Source organism: Neodiprion lecontei, chromosome 2 (assembly GCF_021901455.1).
Source record: "Neodiprion lecontei isolate iyNeoLeco1 chromosome 2, iyNeoLeco1.1, whole genome shotgun sequence".
Taxonomy (NCBI): domain Eukaryota; kingdom Metazoa; phylum Arthropoda; class Insecta; order Hymenoptera; family Diprionidae; genus Neodiprion; species Neodiprion lecontei.
The window spans coordinates 23,839,065-23,862,061 of NC_060261.1; the positions used below are offsets into that span (position 1 = coordinate 23,839,065).

The window sequence follows — 22,997 nt, forward strand, 5'->3', positions numbered from 1 at the left end:
GAAATGGATATTTATAAGCCAGACCAGAGGCGCCTTAATTACAATTAGTAATCCCTTTATCTGGGTTTTTGTATAGACCCTAACATCAAAAATACATCCCAACTGTCAGTTTCAGTCAAAGCTCTTGAAAAATTTCATCAGGCTCTAGTCCTGAGGTTTTTTCATGAATGTCTTGTACTCGGCTCATTGCTGATCCAAAAACTTCAGTTACAGTTACTTACTTGGGTCGCTTACATTCACTGAATAATTATCTCATTTTTAAAGCGTGGCTCTTACTTTTTGAATGTGGGCAATTTATCTAGATCTCAATTAGCAGACTACCAAGTGGCTCTCATTATAGTCATGTTTTTCCATACGACTTCTACATTGATATACATAGTAGAGTTACTACCGTATTATTTTCCGCCTTATAATTATCTCCCCCCAGTACTAGCGACCCTCTTGCCAGTAATTGCATTGAAACAAATAACAAGTATCGATTTATTCGTCGGTGTTTATGAGTTGACACATTGTTCCAGCGAAAACAGTAAATAAAAATAAGCCGTAAAATTAGTCTATTTCGCTAGACTTTCCATCACTTTACCATCCAATCCAATTACTGAAAGTGCCGTCAAGCATGACCAAATTTTTTATCGTTCATGCTCTATTTTTTCCATGAGACTTGACAATTTTTTGTATCCAGCGTTTGAACGTAAAGTCGCGTAAATTACATATTTTTTCAGTTTATATTTTTCTTGAAGCAGTTTCGAGATCATCACGAGAGTTTGTCGGGACAGACAGAGTCCAAAATATTCGTAAAAATCCGTTTTTCATATAACAAAGGTCCAAAAACGTGAAGATTCACTGATTGTGAGATTAGAAATACATGTACATAACTCATATATGTGATGAAAAGTAGAAACTCAAGTAATATAAAATGCACTACCCAGCAATCGGAAAAGAATAGAAACGGAACGATTAGCAGAGTTATGAATCCCATTTCTTTAAGTTTCCGAATTAAGCATGAGTTATGCCAATGAGACACTGTTCGTTTTAATCTGATTATTAGTTTCTATTCAATTTTATCTGTTCTTTCCTATCCCGTCATATTCGCGACAATGCCACCTCTAATAGCTTGTTCGTTTCAATTATTTATTTAGAATGAGGGATGGCAATTATCAATCCGATTCAATTCTTTCTATCCGAATTAATTCTTTTCAAAGAATACGAGACACATCCGTTTCGATAAAGAAATCGGAATAGATCGCATTGAAATTCTCAATCCGTTTCTATTCTTTTCCGATTGTTGGGTATGTAGATTATACTGAAAACAAAAAAAGCACTACAAGCCAGGAAAGTACAGATGCTAGGTGAATTACACGCATAGGGTACTACTTATCGAAGTTGGTCTGCTGGTGGAGTTCTGTATTCTACCATATCATTAGCTCCGTTATAAACCGAACGTTTAAAGTTTATCTACATTGCCTAATTGGGCCGTTAATGCATTACGAAAAATAAAAAAATAAAAATATAGCGTGCCTTCCCGAAATATAACGACATTTTTAGAGATCTAATGTAATAACGATAAACTGCGACTTCGGTCTCTTATCTACATAGAAATAATGCTACACCACGAATAAATTAAAGATCTGTTTGTAACTTTCAGCTTCTCGTCCAATAATTTGTCAAAAATTCCACAGGTATAATATGCCATAAGTTGCATTGTGGATTGCATTTGGTTCTAGGCAAAGGTCTTATAAATTTATTGTATTTTTCGTCGTTTTTTGTCACGTGACTACAGTTTTATCGATTTCTTAGAATCGATGGATTTTCCTATGCATTTTTGACATACATCGTACGGTGGACAGTGGTGTTTATCCATTGGGGCCCATTCACATGCTGTATCGTCTCCACGTGTCCGCATAACCTGTTATTCGAATTTGGTTATTGTGACTCCGGTGTTTGCTCATTTGAGTGCTCAATACGATGATGCAACCATTACAAAGCATTAAGCGTTTTTTGTATCTCAACAAACGGCCTATCGTTATTGCTGATGCAGCTCACAATCAGTGTCTCGGATGCGGCTTTTACTGTAATGTGTGCACGCATATTTGCAGAGCTGGTCGTCTTGCATATTATAGCAACTGTAAGAAGTGCTGTGGTCCAGCGAATAAGGACCAATTCGAGAGGCTGTTCACTTCATCATTTAACATTTGATCGGAATGCGTATGATTTCGGTTGAAATCACGGGGGAATTTCGGCATAATCTCTGAATATCTTAGAAATTGACTTAATTTGAAATCGATCTGAGCCGCATGAAATTGAGTGAAATTATTGAAATCTTGTAATCGCTTGTCACTTCACCTGTAATTGAATAGCCCTGCCCCTCTGACCAATGGGTCGGAGAAAGATTTCTAGAGAAAATCTTTGTGCCGTCACAACAAATTTACGTAGTAAATTGGAAGCTAAGTCCGATGAGAACACCAAAAAACTCACGAACACTATCGATGTGGAAAATTGAAATCGATGCACGTTGTTTTCAATCAGAATAAAAGCACTTTATTATTATATAGAAAACGGTATAATATAACCACAGATTTTCTATGGCTATGTATAGAAATCTATGAATATAACAAACGTTCGGCGTCCAGCGTAACGTTAGTGAAAACCTCTGTCTGCCGCCTCTTTGGTTTCGCGTCGTAGAGCAGCCGCTCTAGGTAGCGTTGCGCTACCTGGCATCGTAACTATGGAACTATGACAATCGACACTAATATCGTTGGTAGCGTTTTCGATAAGATTTCAGCTTTTACTTATAGTCACATTGATATTAATGGACTGGATATTCATGAGTCATTTCAGTGACTGACGATACCTGAAACGGGCACCGTAGCGGCTGATAAAAAGTCTGTCCATCACACTGAAATATAATAAAACGACCACTGTGGTGGTGGGGATTCCGGCGAAAGAGATAATTCGGGAGGAAGATTGTCTCTTTCTACCAGCTACTGCGCATGCGTGAGACCAGTCTACTAATAAGCAAAATTATAACGCTGATTCACATCTTGTTTCATGCAGTGAACTGTGAAGTTTGTTTACGCCGTCACGTCAATTGCTCTGAATCGCTATATACAGCTATTTAACTAAATAACTTTATAGCAAAAAATGGTGAGGGTTTGCTGCATTAAAGGGTGTAAAAACTCTTCGGACACTGTCTGCAGCTACTCATTCTTCGTGTAAGTATCATTATTTCTAATGCGACTGTATCAATTATAACCTTCAAATGAAGCCCACGTTCGCAGTCGCAGCTAAGGGAAACAGGGTAGCGACAGTGAAAAATTGAAATATCAAGAAAATAGAAATGCCTTGGAAATATGTATTGCTTCTTCACAAGTAAATCTTTGCCAAGCAAGTCCTGTACGTGTGGCTGTAAACTTTGTATGCTGCGTTTTGCGCCACAACCTTTATCTATAATTAATAATTATGTATCTGGTTTTAGTTTCCCATATAACAACGAAAAGCTTAAAAAATTATGGCTCAACAGTGGGCCTGGATATAAAACTATATCCAAGTATTCATACATTTGTTCATACCACTTTTTCCCGGAGGATTATGTGGAACACAAACACACTGCCAGAAGAACATTAAAAAAGAATGCAGTACCCAGCATATTTGATGACAATGTATGGTTTTATTTTTAGTTTATTTGTGAAAGAAATAAAAATTTATGATTGCTATAATATTCACTTTGTTTAAAGAAATTTCCTAAAATTATTTTTGTACTAAAACCAGGTACCTAAGAGTGCTGTTCCTCAGATGAGTAACCTACCAAACTACAGCTTCCAATATGATACTTCACCATCACCACCAATAAAATATGAACAAACTGAAGAAGATGATAAAAAGTCCAACAAAATGTTTTGCGGCACGGCAGTACAAACTTGTTCACAACTTAGTGGACTAAGCGTGTCTGTACAAACTTGTACACGACTCAGTGGACCAAGTAATCGCGAACAAGAACTAGTCCGTAAAATAAAACTTCTGCAAGATCGATTGAGGTATAAAAAAAAAAGGATTCAAAGATTCCAAGACTTGGTAACACATCTGAAAAAAACAGGTGAATCTTCAGACACTCTTGAAAAAAATTTTTTTTTTAAATTAACGAATCTGATTGAGAAGTACTAAAAAATGAGATTCACAATAATATGAGAGGTGAAAATAGCAGAAAATATACCCCACAGATGAAAAAATTTACTTTTACTCTCTTACTCGCTACGAGCTTATGATTTTGATAGATCTAAACTTAACTTACCTCATACTTGCACATTGAGCCAGTGATTGCAAGATTATGTTATCTATTTCGCTTTTATAAATAATGTCTTTCAATATCTAAAAACCGAAAGTATCGATAAGGTGCTGAATAAGTAATATAATATTATTATATTTATTATATATATTAGAATAAGTAACTGAAATTTGTTTCTTTTAGGTATGACGAAAGTACAATCAATGAAGCAGATGATAGCACAGAAGCGGATTAACAAACAATGAATAGTCTATTCCAAATATTGGCAACAAACTATTATACAACAAATTGTATAATATTTTTAATGCTGCTAAATTGTGCAAACGATAAGAATCTTATAGCAAAGATATCGATCTGGTAGTGCAATCAACGATGACAGTTGATGGTCATATGAGTAATTGACCGTGAAGGCTAGTCGAATATTCTGAAGATGTCTAAGCGACGAGTAACAGAGTCGGCTAGACAACAGACAGAGACAGCAGGAGTTTGCAAGCACACAATTAAAAGTAATTCACGGACGGACGCGCAAATGATGCAAGCAGCTGCGGAGTACCGTGGCCAGCAGAAGCCTTAGCATAAATAGGGATGCAGCAGGGCACACTTCAGCGGATTGGCAGCTCCACTGTCTCACTACGTCAGAACTGAGCAGTTTTCATTGCAAGGCTGTAGCTACATTTAGTCATTTTCTATTATTGAATGTTGGTGAGCGGTCAATTATATATAAACGTATTTTTTGTTAACGTTTCGGCCCGGATATGGGCCCTCCTCAGAACGATTTATTTATTTAACTGTCAAGAACAAAATAAGATTTTTTATAAGAAAAGTACAACAGACATTAAATACTGTAGGTGTAATACTCTTAAGGTTATTGCATATTATGGGTTAGTGAGTACAATTTTAAAATTAAACCAGTAAAAACCTGGTCTCAAAGATATTTGAATTTTAATTCCCGCCACCCGATGTCCTACAAAATAGGCACCATCTTTAATCTTGTTGACCGAGCCATCAAACTTTTAAGTACAGAATTCCATGAAAAAAATCTGTCACTCATATATAATATATTAAGATGGAATGATTATCCTCACGGCCTATTACACAAACATATAAGTAAGAGACGCTCCCATATCAACAACTTACTTGACAATAACATTGACTCTGCTTCCGCAGACGACAATAGACCTGCCACTACATTTATTCCCATCCCATACGTATCTGGTCTCTTTGAGTCACCGAACCGTCTATTTACCAAACACAATGTCAAGTTTGTGGGAAAAAAATCAAAAAACTTACAAATAATCTTTGATTCGGGAAAAGATAGGATCCCCATGGGCAAACGATCCAATGTTGTGTACAAAATACCGTGCAATGACTGCAATCAAGTTTATATCGGACAAACTGGCCGCCACCTAAACACCAGAATCAAAGAACATCAACGCACTGTACATGAGAATGAAGAACGTCACACTGCTCTAACAAAACATGTGACCAATAAACAACATACTTTTAGCTACGACAATACAAACATCCTTTGTGAAGGTGAAGAACCTAATTATTATAAAAGGTTATTACTAGAAATGTGCAATATTGTAGGACACACTAATTCCGTTAACCTTAGACAACATGTTGAACATCTTAGTAATATTTACAAAGCGCTAATCTCCGACCACATATCACATATTTTTAACCTTAACTATACACATAAAATTATTGTCCCCATGGCACAGTTTTATTTACATAATTTTTTTGTTTTTTATGTACGTATGTTTATATCTGGTTCACCTTCACTCTGGGTCATGTTTGTTTCTCCCATCAGTCGTTATTCACTAGTTGACCCAACCGGTTCAACAAAACTATTGTTAGACATAGAGAATAGAGTCATAAAGATCCCAGTACCACTTTCTTGGACATTGAGTAAACTAATTTAACTGCTATAAAAACCTTCTTTAAAACCTTTTTATTACCTTGACCTATAGACAGTGAAGATACATAGTTTTTTTAATCTTTTTAATTAATTACCTCCAATTTGTAACTCCTACACTTTAAACAACCGGAGGAGCTGACAATGACTACCGTTACTTGAAGAACGTTGTCTCGACAAATTGTATTTTATGAATTCGACTGTATCTTAGTCCCCTTACTATAAAAAGGTAAATTACTCTCTAAGCCTATTTTTTTTCAATTAATCAAAATTGTACTCACTAACCCATAATATACAATAGCCTTAAGAGTATTACACCTACAGTATTTAATGTCTGATTGTACTTTTTTTATAAAAAATCTTATTTTGTTCTTGACAGTTAAATAAATAAATCGTTCTGAGGAGGGCCCATATCCGGGCCGAAACGTTAACAAAAAATACGTTTATATATAATTGACGGCTCACCAAGATTCAATAAGAGATTACACACGAGGTCGAGAATTCTTACCCTTCATATTTAGTAATTTTCGGGACTTGGAAAATTTAGGCATTTTGCTTTTCAACACTTGAGCGAATATAGAGTCGGCAGAGCCGGCATCTTAGAACTTCCTTCTGTTTGATAAACTTAAAATATTCTCCTAAAGCACGAAATAATTCAAACACCGAATTAAAACTTAAACTTTTTGCGCACAGCACCAATTAGTATAATTTGAAAAACTTGTTTGATAAAATTTTATAAAATTTACTAATTCAGGAGCAGAACCTATAACTTCTTTAGAATTTATTTCCTTTTTTGTGAAACTTTATTTTTGATTTATTTTATGTTATATTTTGTATCAGTGTTACAATTGTCGTTTCATATTAAAACCTTTCTTAAACGTATCTGTTTGCTAGACAGAATCTTTCATTTCGTGATATTGATCAGGTTAATTATCCCTGGTCTGATGTTGTAAAAAAATCGTAAAGAAAGTCAAGCTAGGCACGTCCAGATATGGTTTCATACCCTATTCTGAGGATGCAGGTAGCTCTAACCAGTTAACCAACCACCCGAGTCAGATCCAAAACTTAGATATTCAGGGTGTTTTTCAGATCGACAAACTCGACCCTTTTTTTTCAGCAACTAAGACCTATCCTTTAAATTTAATTATTTTATCGCCTTTAATTAACAAAAGGCAAAAACAGTCACGATAATATGAGTTTTTTACAAACCTAAACGCTTCAAAAAACGCCAAAGGTATACAAACTTGAATTATTTTGGGTGACAACTGAACCCTACTTGTTTTACAACACTTATACCGACATTTTTTCAAATTATTTATATTTACAATTTATAAATTCGTATAACATCAACAGATATACTTCTACGCTTTTAATGAATAATTCAATACGTATTTCCTCCTAGTTATGCTCAGGTATATTATTCCCGATTCATTTCAGTTCTAATGAGTCAGGGTCTTTGGATACATTGAAAAACGCACCAAACTACCACTTCTTAAATCGCAAGTATGCATACAAGTTATATACATCATAATACAAACATAAAGTAAACGCTTACGAAAAGGGTGTATAAGATTTTTGAAAGACTACTGATGCGAGAGAGACAGCACTTCGCCTCCAAGCTATTTCTCTCTTTCTCTCTCTCTTTCTTCGAAAAGCCAGCAGTACAGCTAGCCATGCGAGTGATCGTTCCAATATTATTATATTCCAGTGGTCTAAATGCTTCTTAAAGACTAGTTTTCCCATTGATTAGTCTGAAGTATCCGTTTTGCGATTGACCAAATCATTTGAAGATGAAGTACGCCCACCCAAGGTGACACTTATGAACGTCCAGAACGTTTTATGGGTTCTTCAAACAGTAAAGCCTTGCTTTCTGAAAACATTACATGTTGCAGCTATGGAGGGTAAAAGTAAGAAGTAGTATCTCATATGGTTTTGAACTGAAAAAGTGTCCACTATAAAGCGACAAATAGTGGTTCAACAAGTCACCAAAATGGCGCTAGTAAGCCATCAGGGTTCATTCTGATTAACACTTTCTTTTAAATGTGGAACTTTCGTCATAGTAACACCATCTCAATTGTACTCTATTTTATAAACACTTTCTATACATAGAGATAATCGTTCTTACCTCTACCCTCCGTAGTTGCAACGATAAGACCATTTTGTCTTAAGAGAAGATTTTATTTTTGAATGTAGTTTCAAGGAAAAAAGATGCGGTATCATGAAACCCAGCAGAAACGAAAATAATCAATATTTTTTCGCCTCCTGCAGTTGTTTCGAAGATATATCAACAGATATTCACATACCTAGTGGTGAGAATTCGGTTCAAACTGCGCAATGCGGCTAGCTATTTGCTTACCCTGCGTGTGGCACCGCTGCACACTCGAGCGCGATTTTCAATTGGTACGCGTGTTGTTTATAACCTCAGTCATCATTTATTACGATTCCTGACATGATATATGAGTTTCGTACTGCCGGACAATATTTTTTAAACATATTCATCCAAGGTAAGAATTCAACGATTGTGTTACGTATCGTAATTCCGAGTGTATAAATTTCAACATTTGTACCGTCACATTACAGTACGTATGGATGAGAAATTTCACAGTTCTGTGTAAACTATTACTCGTAACTTTTGAACTACTTTTCCGCCCACTACCAAACTTATACAATTATTGGTATTGGAGGATATGTTGTGTAAAAATTTGAGCCAATTCGATTATCGCACTATTTTGTTACAGAAGATTCTCGAAGATTTTTTATCAAAACTATACTTTAACGATGCACAAAAATAGCGCAAAATTATTTTTAGAAAATTCATACAAAGACGTGAAACTTTTGTATAGGAACTTTTTCCATATGCCATCTGAATTTTAAGCTATGTTATGTTAATTTGAAAAAATGAGAAATCGTCACGCTTCGCGACAAACCGTTTGCTCGAGCAGCGTCATGCAACAAAGTTTTGCTTCGAATTCGCTAAAACCGCGAGTGTAACCCATGAAGTGATCAAAAGCCCCCCCCCCCCCCCCGCTTCTTTCTCTTCCCCCGACTCAAACAGGTTCCGAAAGAACGGCACCACGGCTCGATCCAGGCCATTTAAGAGACCGTGACGAGGCACCTTGACTCGGGTTCACCTTAAAATCGACCTACACTCCGAAAACTCTAAGGCGATTGGGGACCGGTGCGCTGCTTATTGTTAGTTAAAACTCCCCACAACCCGACCCACGCGAAAAGGTCTCCCTCCGTCGCTGTCTGGGCGGAAAAAATTCAGTCAAACTACTTTCCGGACAGACCCTGTAATGTGGAAGATATCGTTTGAGTATTCGATGAAAATGAACAGGTTGATGGGATTTACCCCAACATGAAGTCGATGTAGTAAATCACGGTATATTGTAAGCTAAAATATAAGTCCATGGCATTGCTGGATGCTCGTTGGAATAGGTCAAATTCTATCTTATGGGACACAAATACCGGGTTAAAAACGAGACTGAAGTTAGTAACGTTAACATAACGAAACTATTTTGTTTATCGTGGTTTACTAAAATTCAAACAATCCCAAATGTGCGAAATAACAATTTTTCCTAAACATACATTGTTACTGTAACCTTACTAACTTCACCCTTGTGGTTAAAATGGGTTGTAATAATTCTAACGAATATGAGGCGCCATTAGAGACTCCGCAAGGTACGCAATGTGGCACTGTATTTTTTTAATGTAATAGTTAGGGACGTTTGTCCGGTTGTCGAACACTCCAAAGTGTTGCTCTATGCGGATGACTTGAAAGTGTGTGGAGACTTTAGGACTACGGCGGATTCCATGATGCTGCAGGTCGATTTAAATATTATCGAGTATTGGTGCGAGCAAATGGTTTGACTTTCAATGTGAAAAAGTGCAGGGTAATTACTTTCTGTCGTCTGAACAGTTATTTCCATTCTAATTGTAAGTACTGCATTAGCTACCGTTAGGGATGTTGGTTAGGTCGAACCTTACTTACGCTTCGTTAATTAAGTTACCGAATTAGGATTTGCATTCTAGTATACTGAAAATATTATAAATCGGTGTTAAATCATAAAATGTCTTGAAAGAATTCAGTGTGTAATTGATGACATGATTTATTTTCTAAATTGGATAAAATATGAAAGAAATCACATAATAAATTACAAACGTACAAATCATCAGATATACTAGATCAAAATTCATGACATTCACTATAATAGTTGATTATATAATTTTTGATGTAGTATATCTATTAGTAGGGAAGGAAATAAAGTCTATCCAACACCGATTTCGGCAACATCTAGCATTTAGTTTTGGCTTCTCCTCTATGCACCGTTTTTACTATAATTATTAGGACGTTGCGTTGCAGGATTATTAGGAGACAAGCGATATTCGCTCCCCAAAGTACTTTAAGGCTTACCAGGATTTGTTCTACTTATTTGAAATTTTCAGGAACCTGGTGGATGCTGCGGGATTAGCGAAAAGGCTAAACTTATCTTCTCCAAGTAGGCTTCTGCACGTTAATCATAATATTCTTAGCATTAGAATGCATAAGAGTGACGTAAATCATCGATCACGATCAGTTACAGGTCGCTTAAGCATGTTGCCAAACAACAATGCGCATTGGCTCAATCTTACTCCAACATCCATCTCAGATTTCAAACGGCTGGCGCGAGATGCACTTTTTAGTTTCGAATTATCTAGATTGGCATGCTATTATTGCACCCATTTTGTGCTACTTGTCATAATTCTTCAGTCATTCACTGTGTATATCAGGGTAATTTCTTGACTATTATATCTTTGTAAAAAGGCATTACCCATGCATAATAAATGAATAAATAAAGATTTATTTTTATGGGACTCAAACTTAATAGTTCAATTTTCAGATCGCAAAAAAGAAGCTGTATACCAAAATTTGGTGAATTATGTGTAATATGATAAATAATATTGGATTTGTTCCCCATTTCTTATCACCAAGTTTGATAGGAATTGATTTCAATTGAATTTTTGCACAAAACTCTAATTGCAAATCCCGATCAATCCCAAAAAAAGCTCCATATCTACACAAAATACATAACAGACCAAATTTAGCCCCAGAAACAGAAGTCGAGCAACACTTCAGGAACTTTCTAAGATCATTGTACACTACAGTTCATTTTATTGAGTACTAAGAGTGAATGAGAAGATGAATTTCCTAATAAACGATGTAATAATTCATGTACTCAAACATTATCTGAGGGCAGATTTGCAGACGTTGCGAATAAGTCGATGATATAAAAAGTAGAATTTACTCAACTGGGTGTTTTTATTTCAGAAATTTCGCCATGAGCAACGGTCTCGTGAATTTTCCTTCCTACAACGGAGCAACGCTTTGCAGTCTCTGCATTTACAAGGACGCTGCAGCGGACGGCACTGATAAACATATTTGCAGCGGCCTAACAGACTCTGGACTTGTTCAGGGCGGTCAGTTACAGAGACCCATTAGTAGTGGCAATAGCACCAGCAGCAATAGCAGCGAAACTTCGGAAAATCAACATATCGCCATGTCACCTCTGCAATAAATCTGCATGTAGATACGCGAAACCTAAATATTTAATTGTAAGTTAGTAACGTTGTTGCGTCAAGATTAACGTTTCGGAAAATCATTATTTCACAATTGCAGCAATGTCTGAAATTCAGTAAATCATAATAAAGCAAAATGTATTCATACTTTGAAATCCTAATTACTTCAAAGTCATTAGAAACTTGCTAAACAGTAACCCCCCCCTCCCCCCCGGCCCCATCTTCGTTACGTCAACGTTACGAACTTTAGCTTCATAAATATCACACTTTCGAACATGTTTGAAAGTCAACCACATCCATTTTTGTTTGCAATATTATGGATGCTAAATTCTCGGAGATGAAAAACTATTTATCAAATATTTGATGTATGAAAATTATTCCTTGGTAAAAATGGGTTGCGTGAAATGATGTCTCAAGAATTTAGTTTTACAATATCGATCATGAAGAGATTGATTTTATGATATTTGCCAAACGGATTTAAACGTTGACATGCAATCAATATGGCCAATGTTAGACACATTATGTATTAATATTTACTTTGGCTTTCGGCTGATTTTGGGCACTCGTTAGATATGTCAATGCAAAGAGAATAACAGGTAGATATCTGCAGCTGAAGTGTGATTTCACGTTAAGCTCAATTTTCATAACTTCAAATTCTGTCCAAATTAGGTGTACGTGTATATGCAAAAAGCGAAATGCGAATAGAAGCGGGTATGATTGGATCTTATGGACACGTATTAGTCCTTTTCACTCACCGTAGACACGAGAATAGAGGAGGGATCCTATTTAGTAAAATTGGCAGCCGAATTTTTCACGATCTTTATTGACGAAGACCAGACGCAAAACTTGTTGACACTTTGTCACGAAAACAAAATGACTGCCACAGAAATATTTGCCAAAACTTCCGGGTGGGATGATTAATTAAATTATCAACTAGATTTCACACTATTACAGTACACATATTGGGTTGCAGGTGATCCGTGTTCGTGCAATTAGATAAATATCCTCAACACAAGCTAATTACTAATTACATACTTGATACTTCCCCGTTCGACCCAGATTTCCCCACGGAAATTGCTGAAGAAAAAATGAGTGTAAAGTGATCATAATAGCATGTTATTCTTATGGCGAAAAAAGGGGCACGGCAAGGAGTTGAGATGAATATCAGAAACTAATTAGCGAATTGTTTTAGAATTATTTGAAGTCAATTTGGAGGGCGGTGCGGGAAAAATTCGTCGATACCCTAAATAAGGACTATCATAACGTGTAGTACATACGTCATTACACTCAGAATATCACTGACGGTACGGTACACTTTGGATAAATTATGAAGGAGACTGTATATAGTATATATATATATATGTATGAAAAATTGCAATCGCTGATAGAGTGTAACGTATTTGAAAACTTACTGTAGATGCATTATCTGCGGTCGCTTTACCACTCGTGGCCAATAAAAAAATAAAATGAATTCATTATTGTAATTTTGAATCCATTTAATTGTTCAATTTGTTACTAAAACTCGACTTTAACTAAGTCGTAGCCGGAAGTTTTTAATACTTGATATACTCTGTAGTTTAAAATTTGGTGTTTATTTAGATCAATTCGATCACATGTAACGAATATGCCATAACTAATTTAAATGATGGCGTAATTTGTAAGATAATAGAAGCCGGTAGATCTACCTTAGATATGGCAAATTCACGAAAAAGATCAGTTCAGACCGCCAGGCTCTGAGAAGTAGGTTTCAATTTAAAAATGGTATCACTGATTATATTTTTCCCTCAACTATTTATATTAATGCCAAAGAGATGTTTTGTACGATATTTTGTCTGGACATGCCTATGGCAGTTTTCATTTCACGATTGCCATGATTACGATTGTTAGATATTTCATGGTTTTTCAATTTGTCACAGGATTAAAAACTGCAAAAATTCATAAGCTCGATGACACTTACAACAGGAAATATGTGCGAAGATTTCAAGAATGAGCATGTATGCTCCGAGTAAATTTTCCAAAGGGTCATCAACTTGAATTTAAATATAAATGATAGGAATAAAACAATAATTAAAATTTCTTTGAAATATAAAAAACAAAGGACATCCAAAGAAAGTGTGTAATAGTGGTTAATTCAAGAACTATTTTCGCAGAAAATTTCCGACAAGATATCAAAATCGAAAACGAGAAAAATGTCTAGACTTTATAACTCATTCATCTCACATAAAGTACTGCATATATCTTACAATAGATACAAGTGAAGACTGTAATTGGTATGTTCTTTTCTTTAATTTGAACCTGAAGTCAATTCCACCAAATATTTGTTTCTCACATGTCAGATGTAAGGCACCCTCGTCTCGGTATTTTTACTGAAAATTGCTTCGACTAAGTCGTAACTTAGAAATAAGGTGAAAATCTCCTTCTAACTGCGACGATAGTTAGATATCCAGATAGAATTATAACATCGATATTCTTGTATTATATATTATACGTATAATGAACAAAATATATATATATATCAAACTATAATATTTATGACTGAACTAATATTTCCTCTACAACACACTATTTTTTTTAGACATGATTATTACGAAACAGAGTACCTTGTACATTTACCATGGCAAAAAACGTTGGATTGTGAAAAACTTTTGAATTGATCTAAAAAAAAAAAAAAAAAAAAAAAAAAAAAAAAAAAAAAAAAAAAAAAAAAAAAAAAAAAAAACAACAACACGTTTGGAAACTAAAAAAAAATTTACAAGAATTTTCAAAAGTAGATGTATGTGAGCAAGATTTCAGTCAAACCGTTGAACGGTTTCAAATAAAATTTGCACGGGCAGCACGAAGATGTATTTACTAATTAGGTTTTGAGCTTAATCACACTTTCAGTTTTATAACGTCATTCGCTGTAACTTTCACTTTCTTTTTGAGATCAAGCCTTGACAATACAATACGGTATTTTGTATCGTACATTTGAATAATTCACGAATTGGTATATTTAAAAGCCTTAGTGTCAAAATATAATACTGCAATAACAAAATTCAAGAGTTAGAGACTGTTTTTCATACTTTCTTTTATTATTTCACTTTCATAAATAGATACACAGGTACACAGGTACACAAATGCGTTTACAAAACAAGAGAAATATGGTAGCTTCCAGTCAACGAGTGCGCACTGTAAGATTTTTACCAATTTTAATTGTCTCTGTTTTTATATACGCAACTTGATTTGATATTGCCGTTTCAATCAATACATACTTACGAAATGTTTCTCTTTTGCAATTCCTCCAAGTTGGCTGCGTCGAAGGAATACACTTTTACCTAATTTTTACATATATTGTGAAAGTAACATGTTTCAATTGCACAATTTTGAATTCGGTTTTGTTTTCTTCATGTACTACGATTATGCTAATACTTTTGTGCAATACAAAATAGACAACAGTATACTGTAAATATTTCAAACAATAGATAACTAGACAGAATAAAAAAAAGTATGCAATAGACTAATTGTGAGAAGGACTGCATTATGAAAAAAGAAATGAGCTCTAGGTTGCCGATCCTGCGGTCTTTTTTCGTGCATACATTGTGCTTACTGTTTTTTTCCACAGTAAATACTACTCAGAAGTTCACCAGCTGTCGTTAACCTTAGTTTAATTTTGAGAATTCGCACAAAAAGACTCAATATAGCCTTACACTTGCATAAATACGTTTTCATTGATGTAGTGATAATCTGAAAATAATATTTTATTCAGATGACAAGTACAGGAGAAATGACCCAAGGAACCAAAAATCCATTTTCAGATGAAAGAATTAACCCAAACAGGGTTGAGAAGGGTAAAAGCAAAAATTACTCGTGAATGAAAACTCAGCTGATTCAGAAAATATCAATTAACGAGAAAACAGATGTCTGCGTTCGTAGAAACAGGATATGGTGTTGTATGTTTTGATCAACCAATTCTCCTTCCTGTGAAAAGTACTAGAATAAGATGAGAGCACGTCGAAAAGAAAATTTTACCTAAATAGTTCTTAGTACAGAGATCATTAGGTTGAACTTCGTAACCTCGACGTAACAATACATTTTTTTTCAAATGCATAACTTTGGAAACTTAAAATTTTCTAAAATTTAGTAAAGCGAGTGAATAAAGCAAAAAAGAAAAAAAAAAGAAAAATTATCAGCGTAAGGATATTTTGTTTCGTGGTTATGAGTATCGAGCACATCAGTTTATTTTTAGTAATCAAATGTTGAAATTTAACTCATTTTTACTTAATTATCAACCGCAGGAAGTTACCGACTCTACTATTACCGACCGACAATCCGTTTGCCGAAATACGTTACCACTTGAAAGTTTACCGATCGAACGATCCATATACTTTGTTCACTTTCACTAAAACATGAAAGTTTTTCGGCTGACTTTTGTTTCGAATAAAAGGAATGAGAGAATCCACATCTAGTGTTGAGCGATTTTTAATTTGCTGGTATTGGAAAGAAAAATAATGAACCAACATTTTGATATTTTCAGAAAATAGTATATTATTATTGTGTAACAAGGAGGTTCTTTTCGGGCCGAGCGTAAGTTTGCCAATATGAGTCGTAGGTGAGCCAAAGTCCAGTGACAGGGCAAAGAACGAAATTTAATGTCGGCAAGATAAATTTTGCGGGGTCCTTTGGTGATGCAAGAAAGTCGGGTTTTATGCAGAGAAAACTATTATTCACAAAAATGCAAACATCCTCACTTTAATTACCTTTAATAACTAAAAGTAAAAAAATTGAAGAAACAAAATTGTCCTGCTTTTAGCCTTACACAGACAGTCACCGCAACGTCAGCAATGGTATCCACGGTTTCGCACAAACATCACTTTCGATTCGTCACTGAACCAAAATGACAAATTCTAAAGCTTTAGAGCTCGAGAATACATAAGTAATAACGTTATTATTTTGTCGAGAAAATGTTTAAAATTCCTCAAAAACCGATTTGACTTGTAAAAATGTTTCGCCATGTATGCGTTGCGTAATTAAATATGATGAAAGGAAAAAGAAAAATATACTGATATCACGAATAATGCACAATATTGAAAGAAAAAGAAAAAAAAATCATTTGGCAACAAAAATGGAAGTAGGTTTTCAAATTGTTCCTACGGTTTGCAAAACTCGAAAAACGAATGCAATAGCTAAATTTCACTAAATAGGTAGGTAAAATCAAGATAACATTCAACTACGAGACGTATATTTTGCGCTACATTTTTACAAATGAAATTTATTTTTGTGATCTCAAATACCGTACATAATTTAAAATGCTTAAAAAAACAATTTTTTCCTATCCCGGATTCCTATATTATCAACTGATTATTTTACTGAGCATGTAATCAAACTGTCTTTATTACCTTGCGTTTTTTTCTTTAGATTTTTTCGGGTAAATGTCCATTCGTGAATTGTCGTTTTTACGTATGAAGAAGCGCATAAAATTTTTTTGATATGGACTTCGGCGCATAATTTGTTATTTCGGTTAAATGACGTTTCGCAAAATGGTGCCAAAAGTTACAGATGTAACAGTTTTCATATAATGTCCCTTCGTGAGTTATCGTTTCTATGTATGACTCTTCTATGTACCAGAAAAGTGACGCTTAAGGAAAACTGTGGGTGGTCGCACAGCAAACGTTGCTGAACTATATTTAATAAAAACAATAAACGAATATGGTAAAATAGTATTACCAGATGCTTGCTAGCCCGTGAGATTTATCGTTTTATAGTGAGTAAAATATTTACCCTTAGTCAGTGCTTTTAATGACCTTAGATAAATATTTTTCATGAGTTGAAGAAAGCTGTATAAACTTGGGAGCCGCGAGGCTCCTCGGACTGAGGCCGTAGGCGATGGACCACACCGCCCACGTCCTACGCCGTTTCTGCCGAAGACGAATATTGCAAATATGCGGGGTAAAAAGACTGTTGCCTCCTTGCACACGGTTCTTTATATTATAACAAGAGTATGTTACGCGTTTTTTACGAAGCACAAAATTGAGGTTACGGTCGCGTAACGTAAGATTTGTTTACAACAGCGCATGCGCGCACTACACCAAAGACCACTTTTGACTCATAGTAGTTAAAAGTAGTATTTTCTGTACTCCGCGCATGCGCATTCACAAAGTCATAGAAACTAGTACTTCGTATACGGCAAACACGCATTAAAAACGTGTAAAACATGCTCGCATTGTATAAAATGTTTTTTCTACGCTACAACAACCTGAAAGGATGGATATTGTATGAATTGATATTTTGATAAACTTACCTCAAGCGAGAACTGAGACCCCGAGGTCAGGTAGACACGTCGATCACGCTCAATGTACCGGCCGGCAAATGGTAAACCAGAAATTAATGAAAACGAAAGACAACAATTAATACAAGTAAAGTAAAAGAATATAGTGAGGAATTAACATAGGCATCCTACCTAAATGTTGTCGTGATTTTTACCCATAAGGAGCATACAATATTATTGCACGGCATATATTTTAATCCTATCCTAATTCAGTTAAAATAAATTTAAGCTCGGTTTTCTAGATAGTGTCTTCAGCTCAAAGTAATTTCATAACCACTCAGATGAAACCTATGCGATTAATACATCTCAGTCATCGACTAGATCAGTTTCACTATAAATTTAACCAACTTTTCATTGGCACCAGCATTACCACAATTAATTGAGAACAGTTTCAACGAAAATGAAATAAAATTTATCTAGTCACTTTCATTTGTCATTGCCTAGTTTAGGTACTTGCAGACGATTTCTTGGGTTTAGGGAGTGCTACATACGCAAATAAAAAAAAAAAAAAATGGAGAAGTTATTACAAGAATTACATACACAGGTTTTCTACAAGTCGTGATTAAAGATATTATTGCCCTAGAGTAAATTAAATGACAAAAACAATGGTCAATATTTTAGGTGTATTCGAGATTGCGTTCAAAATACGAAATTACTTTGGACTTAGTCTATCATTGTAGACTAAATATCTTTAAGGTAGTTGTACTGTTATAATCAGAACCAAGTGAGAAGCGTGTATAACACGCCTTACAGTTACATAGGAAAGTGAAGAAGATTCGAGCCATTTTAAACTGAACTTTTAGATATTATTTATAAACGACACAATGAAAAACTGAACATGGAATTGAAGATTGAGGAAAGTACGCTGGACCACGACAGTATTTTGTTAATATATTGATGGTCCTTCTATGCTCGGGGTAATGACATTTAATTTTTCGCATCATCCTTGTGAATCTACGTGTATAAGAAACCATTATGTAATTTTTTTTCCTTGCCAAACTATACGAACAAGAATCTGTCGACTTGTAGTAGATAATGGACGTTCTATCACGCCAATGGTAAAATTTCTTAAATACTAAAGTTCACGTTACAACTACCTTAAACAGATGAACGCATTATCCAGTGTAACTTTAATTTTATTCACGACTGCGTGTAACGGCTCTCACTTTGCAATCCATAATCAGGACGATGACGTATTTGAGTCATGAATATTATAATTTTCTTTTGCTTGTTGGATCACATGAAAAATTCGATTCCCGATCAATATCGAACAAACTAAAAACTATGTAAACTTTCTTGGAGAGTAGCAAACTAGATACTTGGTGTAATTACTGCTAGCCACTGCTGACGAAGAACCAATTTTATGTATTGCGTACTGATTTATTCTCACTTGGCAAAATAAATAACCGTTATCTAATCAGCCTTTCAATGAAATAATGCTGGAAATCACGATTCTTAGTTGATCCATAAAGCGAACCGACATCACTACCGAATCGAAAATATAAAATGAAACATTGTGAGAAATCTCTACCAATACATTAACATCATGCATACGTTTTCTCAATCATTCATACGAAATACGAATACATAAAAAGATGTATCTATATGTCCTACCTGCGGATGTTTATATTGGCTAGTGCTTTTAGCAAGGCCTAGTCTGTCTGTCGATGAGGCTACAGGCTTGATTTCCCTTCCTTTCCTTTCCTTTTCTTCAGGCTACCTGTCTGCCTGCTCATTTGTTTCATTATTTGCTCTTCGCCTCTTTTTGTCTCTTTCCTTTCTAACTTTCCTCACTAGTTACCAGTCTGTATGTGCGTACGGAAGTATTGTACTATCTAGGAACTAAAGGTAACGGAGAAATGCCAGCATTCTACTACGTCCCAAATTATTTTTGGATCCATTCTTACGGCAAGTTTCGTATCCCTTAGTAAATAAGTATCGTAAAATGCTAAGTTTCAAATAATAAGTGGTATACTGAAAAGTTACTAGGTAATTACAAACTCGTAACTTGTATTCCACTGGCAACGACTGCAATAAAATTGCAGATGTGCAATCGTCTGATAGTTGGATTTTTACATGGAAAGATGTCAGATTTTTATGTTTGTATAAAGCACAGAAACCTAAAGTAATCAAGTTCTATTTTTTCTTCTTAGAGACAAAATACCATGGTAATTGTTATTACATCCAATTCAACTCCACAGATTTCGTAACACATAGATTTGATACTGTTGAAGATTTCAGTCTGGTATATTTTCCTTAATTTTCATTTAATTGAAACAAGAAGGAATACTACAGACTTATTTTAGGTTTCTCTGCTTTGTACACAATTAAGAATTATGCAAAATCTCGATTCTAAAATTAATGTCGAATTCGGAATTCTTCTACGTAAACCTCTACTTTTTCAACATTTACACTCATTTATATATCTATTTATTTTCATATTGTAAAATTCTTTTCAACTGCTATGAACATCTATCTGCTTATGGATTGAGAATCGTTTCAAGATAAGAACATTATAACATGGTGTCCCATGAAAATTCCATAAATTGGAAATTCGTTTATTTTTTCAGATTTCCTGTTTGCTGAAAAACCTGATCCAAACTTTCTTCAGCAATCTTAAAGAACTGAATATCAAAATGGAACGGCAAGAAAGTTGCAATTCTACATGATGCTTAAATTGACAATTCTCTTTTCTCTGATCATGTTGATCACGTAAGAACCTTCAAAACCAGTACACCTGATGATATCTCCAAGAATACATGATTGGAAAAAGGCGTTTAAATTTTTTTGCATCAGTAGTTGAAAAAATCATGGACGGAAAGCCAGTCTTCTCAGTTTTCCGTCTGTCTAGCAAAACATGAAGTAAAATGGACACACTGTTTCATGTTAGTCCATATTTTCTGTGTTTAGAAGCGAAATTTTCATTAATACGGAAATCTTTCCTCTATATATCTGCCTTTGAACTAGAACTAAAATTTACCTAATTATATTATGTTAGAATGAACTGTAGCTGCTCTACAGATACAACTTTGAACTATAATCTATGATCGATCACCTAAATCCTGAGTTCAGATTATTGACATTTACGTTGTGAGTTTGAATTCTTTTTACTCAAGCCAGACCTTCTCTTTCGATTAAATAGGTGAGTGTGGAAAGCTTTTGCTGTGTGTACAAAACTAGGTCAAGCTGCTAATATCAGCAAAGTTTTTTGTTGGCTCGCTGAACAAGGCCTTGTACCATTTTAGCTATGCCACTAGTAGGTACACATTTCGAATCATTTTTAAAAGAAACCCGCATATACAGAATTTGCTCAGTTGAGTACACTATCCACCTTTTAAAAATAAAGTGAATATGTCGTCCACTGTAAATGTAATAATTGGTGGTCAATCAACAACATGTAAGGTTCTATTTTATCAAAAAGCCCAAAGTAACTGACATTTCACATACCCCAGCGATAATTAGCAGTTGATAAGTTATTACAATGGCGACCAATGGGATTTGTACTTATTCAATTTATAGAAACCAGAAAGTGAGTTTACCAATAACTGGACTAGTTTACAGTTTCAAAAATCATCTACCAGAATCATCTTTTTATAAAAAATTACTTACGTTGAATTATGCAAGGTACTATATAATTAACCGAGAGACCTTTTCAAGGCCATGCGTACGACAAATAAGATATTGATAATTTGCAGGGTAAGTTATGTACAAATTGTTTTAATACTGCGTTTACATATAGAAACGCTGATCTTTCAGGGATTGCCGATCTCTTGTTGTCTACACAATTAAATAGGTATAATACAACCAGGCAGACAGACATCCTTTCTATTGTACGTAATAATAATAACAGCAGTAATAATAATAATATTAATATAGTAATTTATTGACTGAAAGACAACTAACCTTTCATCGTTATTGTTCGTATTCGTGTTCGGTTAATTAGCTATGCGCATAGGTACCTCTTTCTGTGGAGATTGTTAACTACAATTTTAGTGTCCTATCTGTACGTGCGCGTCTTTGACTTAATCTACGAAAATCTATCGATGATTCCCTATTTTGATTGTAATTAAAAATGATGATGGAAAAGGTTGTGGTCACTTTTTATTATCTCTAACTCTTAAAACATTACAACTTAAAAATTAAATAGTTTAGCCTAGGGTAGGTAACCTAATACGAAATGCTCAGCAACAAAATTCATTTTCCCTGTTAATTCTCTATTTTCTTTCCTTGCACTTGATTACTGATCTCTCTCTTTTTCACTTTCATCCGCTATTCATTACTAACACTACCAACTCTTTCCCCTTTGGTCTATTTAAGAATCATCTTGCCTAATTTTTTTTTTTATTTCCTCTATGATAACAATCTGCATCATTTCTGTAAAACCTAGATTCTTACATGGACCGGTGTTTCAATTCTTTCAGCTTTTTTGTTTGTCATATTCGTCATACACCTGAAAATGTTATGTTACCTATAGGTACGTGTGTGTATGGTTTTTATGTGAATGTGATTGGGCAAAGGCATATCAAAGTATACGTGTTATTTCATTCAAGTGTGTGAAACGTGTGAATAACGACTATTTAAATATTATAAACATTTTTGCCAAGTTAATACGGCGGCGCGGCGCGCAAATTGAAACCAACCACGTGTTTTCTCTCTCTCCCTCTGTCTCCCGCTCTCTATCTATTGCGATACACAATTTTACTATTGTGATTCTGGTTGATAGTTGGATAGTTCTACATGTGGATGCGGTAGATGCAACGTTTCAAATGTAATATATGGTTACGCATAAGCCTCCCTCATCACTTCGATCTAACGGGTGACGCTTCTTTCCTGAATCCTGATTGGCCTGCCTGGTCCTGTCTGACTAGCCTTAGCCCTGCCTGCTCCGAACTAAACAGTACAGAAGTACTGGCGACTAGTAGACAAGGGGTCACCTG

At 34.9% G+C, this 22,997-nt stretch overlaps 2 protein-coding genes across 10 annotated transcripts in view; one reads left to right on the forward strand and one right to left on the reverse strand.

The window, feature by feature from the left end:
- LOC107219500 (heterogeneous nuclear ribonucleoprotein A1, A2/B1 homolog) overlaps positions 1–22,997 on the reverse strand; it is a 55,596-nt gene that overhangs the window by 25,799 nt on the left and 6,800 nt on the right. For 2 of the 7 annotated variants that reach the window (XR_006902679.1, XR_006902678.1), the window contains exon 7: positions 18,034–18,110. Coding sequence is in view for 1 of the 7 variants with exons in the window: in XM_046730638.1 (XP_046586594.1) it covers positions 22,951–22,994 (44 nt within the window). In the remaining 6 variants the exon portion in view is untranslated. Of the gene's footprint in view, positions 1–14,806; positions 18,111–22,143; positions 22,995–22,997 lie in introns of those variants that run through there. The other 5 variants (XR_006902677.1, XR_006902676.1, XM_046730636.1 and 2 more) reach the window with 5 other exon arrangements.
- Positions 2,869–9,514, forward strand: LOC124292769 (THAP domain-containing protein 1-like). Of its 3 annotated transcripts, none has more exons than XM_046730639.1 (4): positions 2,869–3,212; positions 3,476–3,659; positions 3,769–4,093; positions 4,466–9,514. In XM_046730639.1, the coding sequence occupies exon 4, from the start codon at positions 5,242–5,244 to the stop codon at positions 6,205–6,207; it is 966 nt and encodes a 321-aa protein (XP_046586595.1). In that variant the 5' UTR covers positions 2,869–3,212; positions 3,476–3,659; positions 3,769–4,093; positions 4,466–5,241; the 3' UTR covers positions 6,208–9,514. The 3 variants fall into 3 exon arrangements, with proteins under 3 accessions (XP_046586595.1, XP_046586597.1, XP_046586596.1); XM_046730641.1 differs by having other exon boundaries at positions 3,001–3,212; positions 4,466–6,714; XM_046730640.1 differs by lacking the exon at positions 2,869–3,212 and adding an exon at positions 3,234–3,393.